This window comes from Oncorhynchus tshawytscha, linkage group LG27 (genome assembly GCF_018296145.1).
Source record: "Oncorhynchus tshawytscha isolate Ot180627B linkage group LG27, Otsh_v2.0, whole genome shotgun sequence".
In the NCBI taxonomy this organism is placed as follows: domain Eukaryota; kingdom Metazoa; phylum Chordata; class Actinopteri; order Salmoniformes; family Salmonidae; genus Oncorhynchus; species Oncorhynchus tshawytscha.
In genome coordinates this window covers 1,432,501-1,447,500 of record NC_056455.1, presented here as the reverse complement: position 1 = coordinate 1,447,500, position 15,000 = coordinate 1,432,501, and the positions used below count along the sequence as shown (strand labels likewise).

Here is a 15,000-nt window from a genome sequence, read left to right as displayed (position 1 = left end):
TAAATAAAAACAGTATGGGGATGAGGTAGGTAAAAATGGGTGGGCTATTTACCGATAGACTATGTACAGCTGCAGCGATCGGTTAACTGCTCAGATAGCAGATGTTTGAAGTTGGTGAGGGAGATAAAAGTCTCCAACTTCAGCGATTTTGCAATTCGTTCCAGTCACAGGCAGCAGAGAACTGGAACGAAAGGCGGCCAAATGAGGTGTTGGCTTTAGGAATGATCAGTGAGATACACCTGCTGGAGCGCGTGCTACGGATGGGTGTTGCCATCGTGACCAGTGAACTGAGATAAGGCGGAGCTTTACCTAGCATGGACTTGTAGATGACCTGGAGCCAGTGGGTCTGGCGACGAATATGTAGCGAGGGCCAGCCGACTAGAGCATACAAGTCGCAGTGGTGGGTGGTATAAGGTGCTTTAGTGACAAAACGGATGACACTGTGATAAACTGCATCCAGTTTGCTGAGTAGAGTGTTGGAAGCAATTTTGTAGATGACATCGCCGAAGTCGAGGATCGGTAGGATAGTCAGTTTTACTAGGGTAAGTTTGGCGGCGTGAGTGAAGGAGGCTTAAGTCATTGCTTAAGACAGTGCTTAAAGAACAAAATAAGCAAACACGTTTGGTGTTCGCCAAAAGGCATGTGGGAGACTCCCCAAACATCTGGAAGAATGTACTCTGGTCAGATTTCTCTCTCTCTTTCACTCTGTGTCTCTCTAACAGTGAAACTATTATGGACCCTTCCCAACAACGCAGAGACAATTTTTTATAAATAATAGAAAAAGAATAAGACGAGGAATAAATAGAAAATGAGTAACGGTAACTGGGCAACACAGACGGGGTACCAGTCGATGTGCAGGGGTATGAGGTTATTGAGGTAGATATGTCCATATCAGTAATCCAAGGAGAGAAGACTAGACATTCTCTTGCACTATTGACTCTCATCAGTCTCCTGAAGTTGGCAGATCACCACAGCCTCTCCAGAAATATCATACACCCTTATGCTTTTCGTTAGTGTGGACTTGGATGGCCCATATCCCCACATCCTGTTACTATGGTGAACATGGAACATTCACTCATCCCTTTACTTCCTGAAAGCCCATACATGGTTGTTCCTTCCACCGTGGGCTGGGTGAGGTCTAGCCAGAAGAACTCTGTGGTAATACTGTAACCATTTCATCCTCTCCTAATGGAGTAATCTGGGCCTGATTCTTCAACTTGAGAACTGACTAAACTGATGCCAGCTCCATCGACCAGGGGTTAGAAAAGGGTGGATCTAATATCTCAGGGCACATGGTATTCTGCAACCCACTGTTTCCCTTTTTTCTTTCAAAGCAGCATCTGACTCAGATCTGGGAAACAGCTGTTTGCCCTCTGTAAACACTCAAATGCTGAGAACCTGCAGAATAATCTTGTTTAGGGTGTACTAGGCGTAACGGGGGAGTGGGGACCTGAATGTTTGAGGGCCATTATAAGGTTCCCCCTTCTCTAACCCTTCAGAACAGAGAGAAAGAGAGGGAGAGAGAGAGAAAAATAAATAGAGGTTCCCCCTCTCTTCCCCTCAGAGGGAAATCTCTCATTAGTAGCTTTTCATCTCTTTTATTATTTTGTTTTTTTCTCTCTTTCCAGCTCCCGAAATGTAATTCAGGACTGCTGGTTGTCCCAGGCGACATGCTCGCATGATTCGCTCTCGCTCTGCCTCACAAGCACTCTTATACACAAACACACACACACGCACACACACGCGCACACACACACACACACACACACACACACACACACACACACACACACACACACACACGCACACACACACACACACACACACACACACACACACACACACACACACACACACACACACACACACACACACACACACACACACACATACATACATACATACATACATACATACATACATACATACACATACATACACACTCAGTACTCCTGCTGTAAATTTCTGCATGTCAGAACACATCAGAAGGACCTGCCCAGGCTCCGCCCCCTGACCCCACCCCCTGACATATACTCAAACACACACACTGAGGGTGTTGTGCCAGGGCTGTGGGTGGTTGTAGCCTGTTGAAAGTGTGTCAGTGCCAACTGAACAGCAGTGTGCGGAACAGCTCAGTTAAGAAGAATCAGAAACTCTGACACACACAGGGAGACACACACAGGGAGACACACAGAGGGAGACACACACAGGGAGACACACAGAGGGAAACACACACAGGGAGAAACACACACAGGGAAACACACACAGGGAGAAACACACACAGGGAAACACACACAGGGAGAAACACACAGAGGGAGACACACAGAGGGAAACACACAGAGGGGAGACACACAGAGGGAAACACACACAGGGAGACACACAGAGGGAAACACACAGAGGGAGACACACAGAGGGAGACACACAGAGGGAAACACACACAGGGAGACACACAGAGGGAAACACACAGAGGGAGACACACAGAGGGAAACACACAGAGGGAGAAACACACAGAGGGAAACACACACAGGGAAACACACAGAGGGAGACACACAGAGGGAAACACACAGAGGGAGACACACAGAGGGAAACACACACAGGGAGACACACAGGGAGAAACACACACAGGGAAACACACACAGGGAGAAACACACACAGGGAAACACACACAGGGAGAAACACACAGAGGGAGACACACAGAGGGAAACACACAGAGGGAGAAACACACAGAGGGAAACACACACAGGAGAAACACACAGAGGGAAACACACACAGGGAAACACACAGAGGGAGACACACAGAGGGAAACACACAGAGGGAGACACACAGAGGGAAACACACAGAGGGAGACACACAGAGGAGACACACAGAGGGAGACACACAGAGGGAAACACACACAGGGAGACACACACAGGGAGAAACACACATAGGGAAACACACACAGGGAGAAACACACACAGGGAAACACACACAGGGAGAAACACACAGAGGGAAACACACACAGGGAAACACACAGAGGGAGACACACAGAGGGAAACACACAGAGGGAGACACACAGAGGGAAACACACACAGGGAGACACACACAGGGAGAAACACACACAGGGAAACACACACAGGGAGAAACACACACAGGGAAACACACACAGGGAGAAACACACAGAGGGAGACACACAGAGGGAAACACACAGAGGAGAAACACACAGAGGGAAAGGGAAACACACACAGGGAGAAACACACAGAGGGAAACACACACAGGGAAACACACAGAGGGAGACACACAGAGGGAAACACACAGAGGGAGACACACAGAGGGAAACACACAGAGGAGACACACAGAGGGAGACACACAGAGGGAGACACACAGAGGGAAACACACACAGGGAGACACACACAGGGAGAAACACACATAGGGAAACACACACAGGGAGAAACACACACAGGGAAACACACACAGGGAGAAACACACACAGGGAAACACACACAGGGAGAAACACACACAGGGAAACACACACAGGGAGAAACACACACAGGGAAACACACACAGGGAGAAACACACACAGGGAAACACACACAGGGAGAAACACACAGAGGGACACACAGAGGGAAACACACAGAGGGAGAAACACACAGAGGGAAACACACACAGGGAGAAACACACAGAGGGAAACACACACAGGGAAACACACAGAGGGAGACACACAGAGGGAAACACACAGAGGGAGACACACAGAGGGAAACACACAGAGGGAGACACACAGAGAGGAGACACACAGAGGGAGACACACAGGGAGGGAAACACACACAGGGAAACACACACAGGGAGAAACACACACAGGGAAACACACACAGGGAGAAACACACACAGGGAAACACACACAGGGAGAAACACACACAGGGAAACACACACAGGGAGAAACACACACAGGGAAACACACACAGGGAGAAACACACACAGGGAAACACACACAGGGAGAAACACACACAGGGAAACACACACAGGGAGAAACACACACAGGGAAACACACACAGGGAGAAACACACACAGGGAAACACACACAGGGAGAAACACACAGGGAGAAACACACACAGGGAAACACACACAGAGGGAAACACACAGAGGGGGAGACACACAGAGGGAGACACACACAGGGAGACACACACAGGGAAACACACACAGGGAGACACACACAGGAATAAACACACAGGGAGACACACACAGGGAGACACACACAGGGAGACACACACGGAAACACACACAGGGAGACACACAGGGAAACACACAAAGGGAGACACACACAGGAAGAAACACACAGGGAGACACACACAGGGAGACACACACAGGGAGACACACAGGGAGACACACACAGGGAGACACACAGGGAGACACACACAGGGAAACAAATATAGGGAAACACACACAGGGAGAAACACACAGGGAAACACACATAAGGAGTCACACACAGGGAGAAACACACACTTTGTAAATTTGAATGAATTATTCCACAGTATATTTGTGTCCAGTGTCTGTGTTCAGTGGTCAGTATGTCAGTGTGGATAGACGCACTGTTAATTGGCCTTAAGTGACAATGGAACACGATACGATATTGATCACTGATTGGCTGCTGATCGATTGAGTCTACCAACCTCCTGTTTTCTTGGAGTGTGTATGTGGTTCAGTATATTCAAGCAAGAGTAGGCTTCTTGGAGGAAGGTGAGCTAAACTGAAGGAAATGCCTCCATTTTCTCTCTCCCTCTCTGTGTTTGAAAGTCCCACACAACTCCCCTCATTATTTACCAGTCTCTTGCATCCTTTAATTTGTCCCTTTCTTTTTTTCATTCTTTCACTTCCCTCGTCTGCTCGCATAGTAGTGTGTGCGAGAGAGAGCGAGGCAGAGAGAGAGAGAGAGGGAGAGATAGACAGAGAGAGACGGAGGAGAGAGACTGCCTCAACAGAGAGAGGGAGACAGATAGAGAGAGAGAAAACCAATCCCACAGGTAACTTCCACAAAGCTGTGAACGATCTGATAAACAAGGGTAGAAGGGCCTTCTCTGCCGTCAAAAGGAACATAAAATTTGACAAACCAATTAGGATCTGGCAAAAAATACTTGAATCAGTTATAGAACCCATTGCCCTTTATGGTTGTGAGGTCTGGGGTTCAATCACCAACCAAGAATTCACAAAATGGGACAAACACCAAGTTGAGACTGCATGCAGAATACTGCAAAAATACCCTCCGTGTACAACGTAGAACACCAAATAATGCATGCAGATCAGAATTAGGCCAATACCCACTAATTATCAAAATCCAGAAAAGAGCCGTTAAATTCTACAACCACCTAAAAGGAAGCGATTCCCAAACCTTCTATAACAAAGCCATCACCTACAGAGAGATGAACCTGGAGAAGAGTCCCCAAAGCAAGCTGGTCCTGGGGATATGTTCAGAAACACAAACAGACCCCATTGGAAAGAATCAGCCATCAAACAGAGCAAATTGGAATGTTTTCTGGCCATAAAAACAGAGAGTACACAGTAGCAGAATACAGAACATTCTGAAACTATTCAGACCCCTTCCCTTTTCCCACATTTTCTTACGTTACAGCCTCATTCTAAAATCGATTTAATTGTTTTTCCTCTCATCAATCTAATAACAAAGCAAAAAGTTTTTCTTTTAGAAATGTTTGATAAATAGAAATATTACATTTACATAAGTATTCAGACCCTGTACTGAGTACTTTGTTGCAGCACCTCTGGCAGCGATTACAGCCTTGAGTCTTCTTGGGTATGATGCTACAAGCTTGGCCCATCTGTATTTGGGGAGTTTCTCCCATTTTTCTCTGCAGATCCTCTCAAGTTCTGTCAGGTTGGATGGGGACTGTTGCTGCACAGCTACGCTCAGCAAAAAATGAAACGTCCCTTTTTCAGGACCCTGTCTTTCAAAGATAATTTTAAAAATCCAAATAACTTCACAGATCTTTATTGTAAAGGGTTTAAACACTGTTTCCCATGCTTGTTCAATGAACCATAAACAATTAATGAACATGCACCTGTGGAATGGTCGCTAAGACACAAACAGCTTATAAACGGAAGGCAATTAAGGTCACAGTTCTGAAAATTTAGGACACTAAAGAGGCCTTTCATCTGACTCTGAAAAACACCAAAAGAAAGAGGCCCAGCGTCCCTGTTAATCTGCGTGAATGTGTCTTAGTCATGCTGCAAGGAGGCATGAGGACTGCAGCTGTGGCCAGGGCAATAAATTGCAATGTCCGTACTGTGACACCGCTAAGACAGCGCTATAGGGAGACCGGATGGACAGCTGATCGTCCTCGCAGTGGCAGACCATGTGTAACAACACCTGCACAGGATCGGTACATCTGAACATCACACCTACATTTTTGAGATGACTAATACTACTGTACACACACACACACACACAAACATACACACACCTTACGGTCCCCACTACAATTTTGCCCTTGAAACATTTAATTGAAATACTGTAGAGTTCCATTCATTCCTATGGAGGACTGCTCCTAATGGGGTGTGCCAATATTGCTGACCGGTGGCTTCAAAGCCTCTCAATGGCTAAAACAAAGCATCAACGATCCAGGGTGTATATACATCATTGGATTACACCCGTCCGTCACCCTCGTCCACATCGCCCTAACAAAATCCATGATGGTAATAGCGCTCACTGTTGCACCTAGTTGTCGCTTTTGAAGGCATTTCCTGACGTCCTCAGGACATGGACAGACGTCCAATTTCAAAGTCAATCTTGAGTGATCTGCCTGGTGTATGTGTGCGTGCACACACACTCATGGCTTTTCAAATAGATCTGGACTCGCATTGGCAGAAGACAACCAGAGCAGAACGGAGCAGTGCAAGCAGCGATGACATCAATCACATCGTCCAGAAACATGACAGATATTGGATGAATGTGAAATGTTAATATCTTCAGCGGTGGGAAAAAATTGGCCTCAAAGACAATTACTTGAATAGTTCAATGGATATTCTTCTCACAAAGGTGATAACCAAAGTGTCTTTTTAGGACATTTCTAATTGGACTTTTTGGGGCTCGACTTCAGTTAAACTGCAATACCGAAAGTGTCCTCTCAGCACATTGGAATGCTTAGACCTGAACCCTGGGGCCTTGGTGTCCCGGGGCTGTCTCTCATGTGACGCACTGACATGACCCACTGACATGTCAAAGGTCATTGATTCGAGACCTGGGAAGATGACATCTGCTAGACCAATCAGAGATGCTGTGTTTGGTGTCATTGACATTCTCTATGCGACACTTCCCTACATCAAGACCCTCCTTCGTTTTTGCTCTTTTTCTCCTCTTCGGGCCATCTGTCTGCTATAGCTTTTGGTTGTTAGTTTGTGGTTGTTAGCTTTTGGTTGTTAGCTTGTGGTTGTTAGCTTGCGGTTGTTAACTTGTGGTTGTTAGCTTGTGGTTGTTAGCTTGTGGTTGTTAACTTGTGGTTGTTAGCTTGTGGTTGTTACCTTGCGGTTGTTAGCTTGCGGTTGTTAGCTTGCGGATGTTAACTTGCGGTTGTTAGCTTGTGGTTGTTAGCTTGTGGTTGTTAACTTGTGGTTGTTAGCTTGTGGTTGTTAGCTTGTGGTTGTTAGCTTGTGGTTGAAAAGTTGTGGTTGTTAACTTGTGATTGTTAACTTGTGGTTGTTAACTTGTGGTTGTTAGCTTGTGGTTGTTAACTTGCGGTTGTTAGCTTGTGGTTGTTAGCTTGCGGTTGTTAACTTGTGGTTGTTAGCTTGTGGTTGTTAGCTTGTGGTTGTTAACTTGTGGTTGTTAGCTTGTGGTTGTTACCTTGCGGTTGTTAGCTTGCGGATGTTAGCTTGCGGATGTTAACTTGTGGTTGATACCTTGCGGTTGTTAGCTTGCGGTTGTTAGCTTGCGGTTGTTAACTTGCGGTTGTTAGCTTGTGGTTGTTAGCTTGTGGTTGTTAACTTGTGGTTGAAAAGTTGTGGTTGTTAACTTGTGGTTGTTAACTTGTGGTTGTTAGCTTGTGTTTGTTAACTTGTGGTTGTTAGCTTGTGGTTGTTAGCTTGCTGTTGTTAGCTTGTGGTTGTTAGCTTGGCTCCAATGATGAACACAGAAACAAACAGTCAGGTACTGGAGCTGGTTTAGATCTGAGTAGGGGTTATTTCTGGTTGTGATATACAGCACATCTGGGCTGTGGGGTCCATCTGTGTGTTTTTATAAGGCATGGAAAAGTTTTACAAAGCAGAGAGAGAGATGGAGAGAGAGACATAGAGCAGGAGCCGAAGGAGAAGAGAAAGGTGGGGATAGAGAGAGAAAGGAAAGCGAAACGAAAGGGAAAGAGGAAGAGAGTTAGATAGAGAGATAGAAGGATATAAGAAACGTAGGAAAGAGGAGAGAGAGGAAAAGGAGGAGAGAAATATGGTGGCGTTGGGGGAGAAGAGAGAGAGAGACAGAGAGAGAGAGAGAGAGAGAACAACAGTCTGGTATGGGAAGTCGTCAGAGTTTCCTTAAACAGCTTTCCGGTTTTACTCAGAAATCAGGTTTATTATGTCTACCCTGAGTGACAATATAGATGGTAAATGATATGGTTTCTCTCTTTAGATCGAGTGAGTGTGTGTGAGCGTGTGTAGTGTCAGTGTGTCAGTGTGTGTATGCCACAGCTGTAATAATAGAACGCCCCACTGACCCGCCTCCTTGTCCACAGACCATGGCCACTTTCTGCCCCCTTCAGTCTCTTACGCCCCTTCTTACCCTTCTTTAAGGAGGGTTAAGTCTTTCAGCCCCTCCTCACTTCCCATCCTATCACAGTATTATTGGCCCTGTTCTGTTAGGTTGTTTGTGTAGTATGTGTATGTGCAGAGACAGCATCTTAGATGTGAGGCAGTTAAGGATTCTTGTGGTTTTTGGGGTGTTTTGTAGTGGTCTGACTGTCAAGGGGGAGGGTGTGTGCGTGTGCGTGTGCATGTGTTTGTGTGTGTGTGTGTGCGTACGTGTGCATATGTGTGTGTGTGCGTGCATGTGTGTGTGTGTGTGTGTGTGCGTTTGCAGGTATTGTGTGTGTGTGCATGGGTGTGTGTGCGTGCGTGCGTGTGTGTGTGCGTGCGTGTGCATGTGTGTGCGTGTGTGTGTGTTTGTGTGCGTGCGTACGTTTGCAGGCATTGTGTGCAACAGACTGTTGTGGTTGGGGTTATTGTGCCTGTCAAAGGTTTTGATCAAAGTTAAACAGTCTTTCTCTCTATTTACACTAGAAGCTGTATTTACGTGACTCTCTCTCTCTCCCTCAGGTGGTTCGTTCATGGGCTCGTTTCTGGCCAGCAGTTTGGGCTCTCCCCCGTCTCACCCTGCCTCCCCTTCCTCCCCCTCCTACAGGGGAGGACCTCACTCCAGCGCCTCCCCCATCTGGTTCCCTCACTCACATGAAGGTAAGACACACACTCTCACACACACGCATGCGTGTGCTTTGGGAGCCCCTATACCCCCATCGCCCCCCTCTCTCAGACCAGGGCCCCTCTGGGCTAGCCGATCTCCAACGGTCCCCTTCCTGCTACACACACACACACACACACACACACAGGGATGCAGACACACACACACACACACACACATACACAAACAAACAACTACACATCTGTTTTGTGTCTTTTGGACTACCAACTCCGAATGGTTAAGGTTAGGCATGAACCCTACAATGTTTAAGGTTAGGCATGAACCCTAGAATTGTTAAGGTTAGGCATGAACCCTAGAATGGTTAAGGTTAGGCATGAAATATAGAATGGTTAAGGTTAGGCATGAACCCTAGAATGGTTAAGGTTAGGCATGAACCCTAGAATTGTTAAGGTTAGGCATGAACCCTAGAATGGTTAAGGTTAGGCATGAACCCAAGAATGGTTAAGGTTCGGCATGAACCCTAGAATGGTTAACCTCTCTGAACTACCCATACCGGATCCGGGATAATTGTCATCAGCAACTACACTAATTAGCATAGCGCCACAGTCAAATAATATTACTAGAAAATATTCATATTCATGAAATCACAAGTGCAATATTGCAAAACACAGCTTAGCCTTTTGTTAATCCACCTGTCGTCTCAGATTTTAAAATTATGCTTTACAGCGAAAGCAATACAAGCGTTTGTGTAAGTTTATCGATTGCTCAACAAAACAATAAGTACACCTAGCATCAGGCAACTTGGTCACGAAAATCAGAAAAGCAATCAAACTAATCGTATACCTTTGATGATCTTCGGATGTTTTCACTCACGAGACTCCCAGTTAGACAACAAATGTTCCTTTTGTTCCATAAAGATATTTTTTATATCCAAATACCTCCGTTAGTTTGGTGCGTTATGCCCAGGAATCCACCGGAAAGAGCGGTCACGACAACGCAGACAAAAATTCCAAATTATATCCATAATGTCCACATAAACATGTCAAATGTTTTTTATAATCAATCCTCAGGGTGTGTAGGTGGTTATAAACAGTAGATACCAAGAGCGGGAGAAATTTAGAAAGAGAGGGAGGAGAAAAAGAGAGCTAGAGAGAGAGAGAGAGAGAGAGAGAGAGAGAGAGAGAGAGAGAGAGAGAGAGAGAGAGAGAGAACAGACGAGCAGATGAGCTCCAGCATCTTTCAGCATCAACTTGATACGGACTGAATGCTAAGTTAAGGCTACCGAGTTTGCTACGACAGAACCGATCTGACTGCAACTTCAATTAGCACTGAGGTTTGAAGTTGTCAAGACTTCCGCCAAAGTCGGCTCCTCTCCTTGTTCGGGCGGCGTTTGGCGATCGACGTCACCTGCTTTCTAGCCATAGCTGCTCCATTTTTCATATTTCCATTTGTTTTGTCTTGTTCCATACACATCATTCCCTAATCACACTGCATGTATTTAGTCCTCTGTTCCCCTCCATGATTTGTGTGAAATTGTTTTATGTTATGTGAGTATTGTCACGCGCCAGACTTTTGTTTATGTTCCGTGTTTTGGGCACGTTTATGTACTTATGTGTTTTCGTTTGGAACGGAATAAAAAGTGCGCCTGTTAACTACACTCTGCTTTCTTGCACCTGACTTCGCCTCCAGTACACACCAGTAACAGAAGCAGCTTAAGCCCCACCCTCTTCAACATATATATCAACGAATTGGCGAAGGCACTAGAACAGTCAGCAGCACCCGGCCTCACCCTACTGGATTCTGAAGTCAAATGTCTACTGTTTGTTTATGATCTGGTGCTTCTGTCCCAAACCAAGGATGGCCTACAGCAGCACCTAGATCATCTGAACATATTTTGTCAGACCTGGTTCCTGACAGGAAATCTCATGACAAAAATGATGGTGTTCCAAAAAAAGGTCCAGTTGCCAGGAACACAAATACAAATTCCATCTAAACACTGCGCTAGAGCCCTAGACTACACAAAAAAACTACACATACCTCGGCATAAACATCAGCGCCACAGGTAACTTCCACAAAGCTGTGAACGATCTGAGAGACAAGGCAAGAAGGGCCTTCTATGCCATCAAAAGTAACATAAAATGTGATATACCAATTAGTTTCTGGCTAAAAATAATTGAATCAGTGATAGAACCCATTGCCCTTTACGGTTGTGAGGTCTTGGGTCCGCTCACCAATGAAGTATTCAACAAAATGGGACAAACACCAAATTGATGCAGAACTCAAAAAATATCCTTAGTGTACAACGTAAAACAACAAATAATGCATGCAGAGAAGAATTAGACCGATACCCGCTAATTATCAAAATCCAGAAAATACCAGTTAAATTGTACAACCAGCTAAAAAGAAGCGATTCCCAAACCTTCCATAACAAGCCCTCACCTACAGAGAGATGAACCTGGAGATAAGTTCCCTAAGCAAGCTTGTTTGGCCCTAAACAGAGAGTACACAGTAGCAGAATACCTGACCACTGTGACTCACCCAAACTTTAGGAAAGCTTTGACTATGTACAGACTCAGTGAGTATAGCCTTGCTATTGAGAAAGGTCGTCATAGGCAGACATGGCTCTCAAGAGAAAAAAGGCTATGTGCACACTACCCACAAAATGAGGTGCAAACTGAGCTGCAGCTCCTAACCTCCTGCCAAATGTATAACCATATTAGAGACACATATTTCCTTCAGATTGCACAGATCCACAAAGAATTCTAAAACAAACCCATTTTTTTTTTTGTGAATTTTACCCCCTTTTCGTGGTATCCAATTGTTTTTAGTAGCTACTATCTTGTCTCATCGCTACAACACCCGTACGGGCTCAGGAGAGACAAAGGTTGAAATTCATGTGTCCTCCGATACACAACCCAACCAAGCCGCACTGCTTCTTAACACAGCGCCATCCAACCCGGAAGCCAGCGCACCAATGTGTCGGAGGAAACACCGTGCACCTGGCTACCTTGGTTAGCACGCACTGCGCCCGGCACAGGAGTCGCTGGTGCGCGATGAGACAAGGATTTCCCTACTGGCCAAACCCTCCCTAACCCGGACGACGCTAGGCCAATTGTGCGTCGCCCCACAGACCTCCCGGTCGCGGCCGGTTACGACACAGCCTGGGCGCGATCCCAGAGTCTCTGGTGGCGCAGCTGGCGCTGCAGTACAGCGCCCTTAACCACTGCGCCACCCGGGAGGCCCCAAACAAACCCAATTTTGATGAACTCCCATTTCTATTGGGTGAAATACCATAGAGTGCAATTACAGCAGCAAAATATGTGATATGTTGCCACAAGAACAATTTGCACATAATATGACATTTGAAACATCATTATTCTTTTGGAACTTATGTGAGTGTAATATTTACTGTTAATTGTTATTGTTTATTTTACTTTAGTTTATTTTCTACTTCACTTGCCTTGACCATTTTAGCATATGTTTCCCATGCCAATAAAGCCCATGAATTGAATTGAATTGAGAGAGAGAGACCATCGAGACAGAGAGACAGAGACAGAGAGAGAGGGGAGAAAAAGAGAGAGGGAGAGAGAGGAGAAAAAGAGAGAGAGAGAGAGAGAGAGGAGAGAGAGAGGAGATTGAGAGAGAGAGAGAGAGAGAGGAGAGAGAGGAGATTGAGAGAGAGAGAGAGAGGGGGAAGCGGGAGAGAGGAGAAAAAGAGAGAGAGGAGAGAGGAGAGAGAGGAGATTGAGAGAGAGAGAGGGGAAGCGGGAGAGAGGAGAAAAAAAAGAGAGAGAGAGAGAGAGAGAGAGAGAGAGAGAGGAGATTGAGAGAGAGAGAGAGGGGAAGTGGGAGAGAGGAGAAAAAGAGAGAGAGGAGAGAGAGCAATTTAATCTCTGTGTGGCTCACCTTTGAGTATGTGTGTGTGTGTGTGTGTGTGTGTGTGTGTGTGTGTGTGTGTGTGTGTGTGTGTGTGTGTGTGTGTGTGTGTGTGTGTGTGTGTGTGTGAACAAGTGCACGCACACATACATACATACACACACTCACTCACTCACTCACTCACTCACTCACTCAGTCACTAACACACACACACACACACACACACACACACACACACACACACACACACACACACACACACACACACACACACACACACACACACACTACAAATTATTGTTTTGAAGAATCCAATCCAGGGAGCCCCAGTAGGCAGATTGCCATCTAGCTTCAGTCCAGAGAGTGGAGCACAGCTAGCACAGAGAGGAGAGCCTGGACACTACATACACATACACTAAAACACCATGCTCGCTCACATACACTCTCAGTCAAACACCTGTCCTTGTCCCCACAGATTATAGTTTTTATTGACAGAGTTCTCAAACTGTTCTGGCAGGTACCATGTCTCCATTTCTCTCCCTCTCTCATTCCCTCACCCTCTCTCTTCCCCTCATCTCTCATTCCCTCACCCTCTCTCTTCCCCTCATCTCTCATTCTCCCCTCTCTCTCTTCCCCTCATCTCTCATTCCCTCACCCTCTCTCTTCCCCTCATCTCTCATTCTCCCTCTCTCTCTCTTCCCCAATCTCTCATTCTCCCCTCTCTCTTCCCCTCATCTCTCATTCTCCCTCTCTCTCTTCCCCCTCTCTCATTCCCTCACCCTCTCTCTTCCCCTCATCTCTCATTCTCCCCTCTCTCTCTTCCCCTCATCTCTCATTCCCTCACCCTCTCTCTTCCCCTCATCTCTCATTCTCCCCCTCTCTCTTCCCCCACCTCTCATTCTCCCCCTCTCTCATTCTCCCCCTCTCTCTCTGTTCCCCCATCTCTCATTCTCCCCATCTTTCTCTTACCCCATCTTCTCCCACTTTCTTTTCCCTCCTTCCCCCCCCTCACTCACTCACTCACTCACTCACTCACTCACTCACTCACTCACTCACTCACTCACTCACTCACTCACTCACTCACTCACTCACTCACTCACTCACTCACTCACTCACTCTTCTCTCTCTCTCTCTCCTCTCTCCCCCTATCTCTCCCTCTCGCCTCTCTCTGTCCCCCCTCTCTCCCTCTCTCTCTCCCCTCTCTCTCTTTCTCTCGCTCGGCCCCCCTTCTCAATTACATTTCAATTTCAATTTATAGGACTTTATTGGCATGGGAAGCATATGTTTACATTGCCAAAGCAAGTGAAATAGATAATAAACATTAAATTAACTATTAAAAAAATGTACAGTACACATTACTCTCACAAATGTTTGTTAAAGAATGAAGACATTTCAAAAGTCATATTATAATTAAAGTACAAAAGGGAAAATAAATTAACATAAATATGGGTTGTATTTACAATAGTGTTTGTTCTGGCAATAGGTCACAAATCTTGCTGCTGTTATGGCATACTGTGATATTTCACCCAATAGATATGGGAGTTTATCAAAATTGGGTTTGTTTTAGAATTCTTTGTGGATCTGTGTAATCTGAAGGAAATATGTGTCTCTAATATGGTCATACATTTGGCAGGAGGTTAGGAAGTGCAGCATTTTGTGGACAGTGTGCGCATAGCCTGTCTTCTCTTGAGAGCCATGTCTGCCTACAGCGGCCTTTCTCAATAGCAAGGCTATTG

General features: G+C 45.9%; 1 protein-coding gene across 1 annotated transcript in view; it reads left to right on the top strand.

The window, feature by feature from the left end:
- The window catches only part of LOC112261302 (BAH and coiled-coil domain-containing protein 1), a 97,602-nt gene that overhangs the window by 22,566 nt on the left and 60,036 nt on the right, over window positions 1-15,000 (top strand). The window contains exon 3 of the mRNA XM_042307090.1: window positions 9,286-9,423. Within this exon, the coding sequence (XP_042163024.1) occupies window positions 9,286-9,423 (138 nt within the window). The remainder of the gene's footprint in view (window positions 1-9,285; window positions 9,424-15,000) is intronic.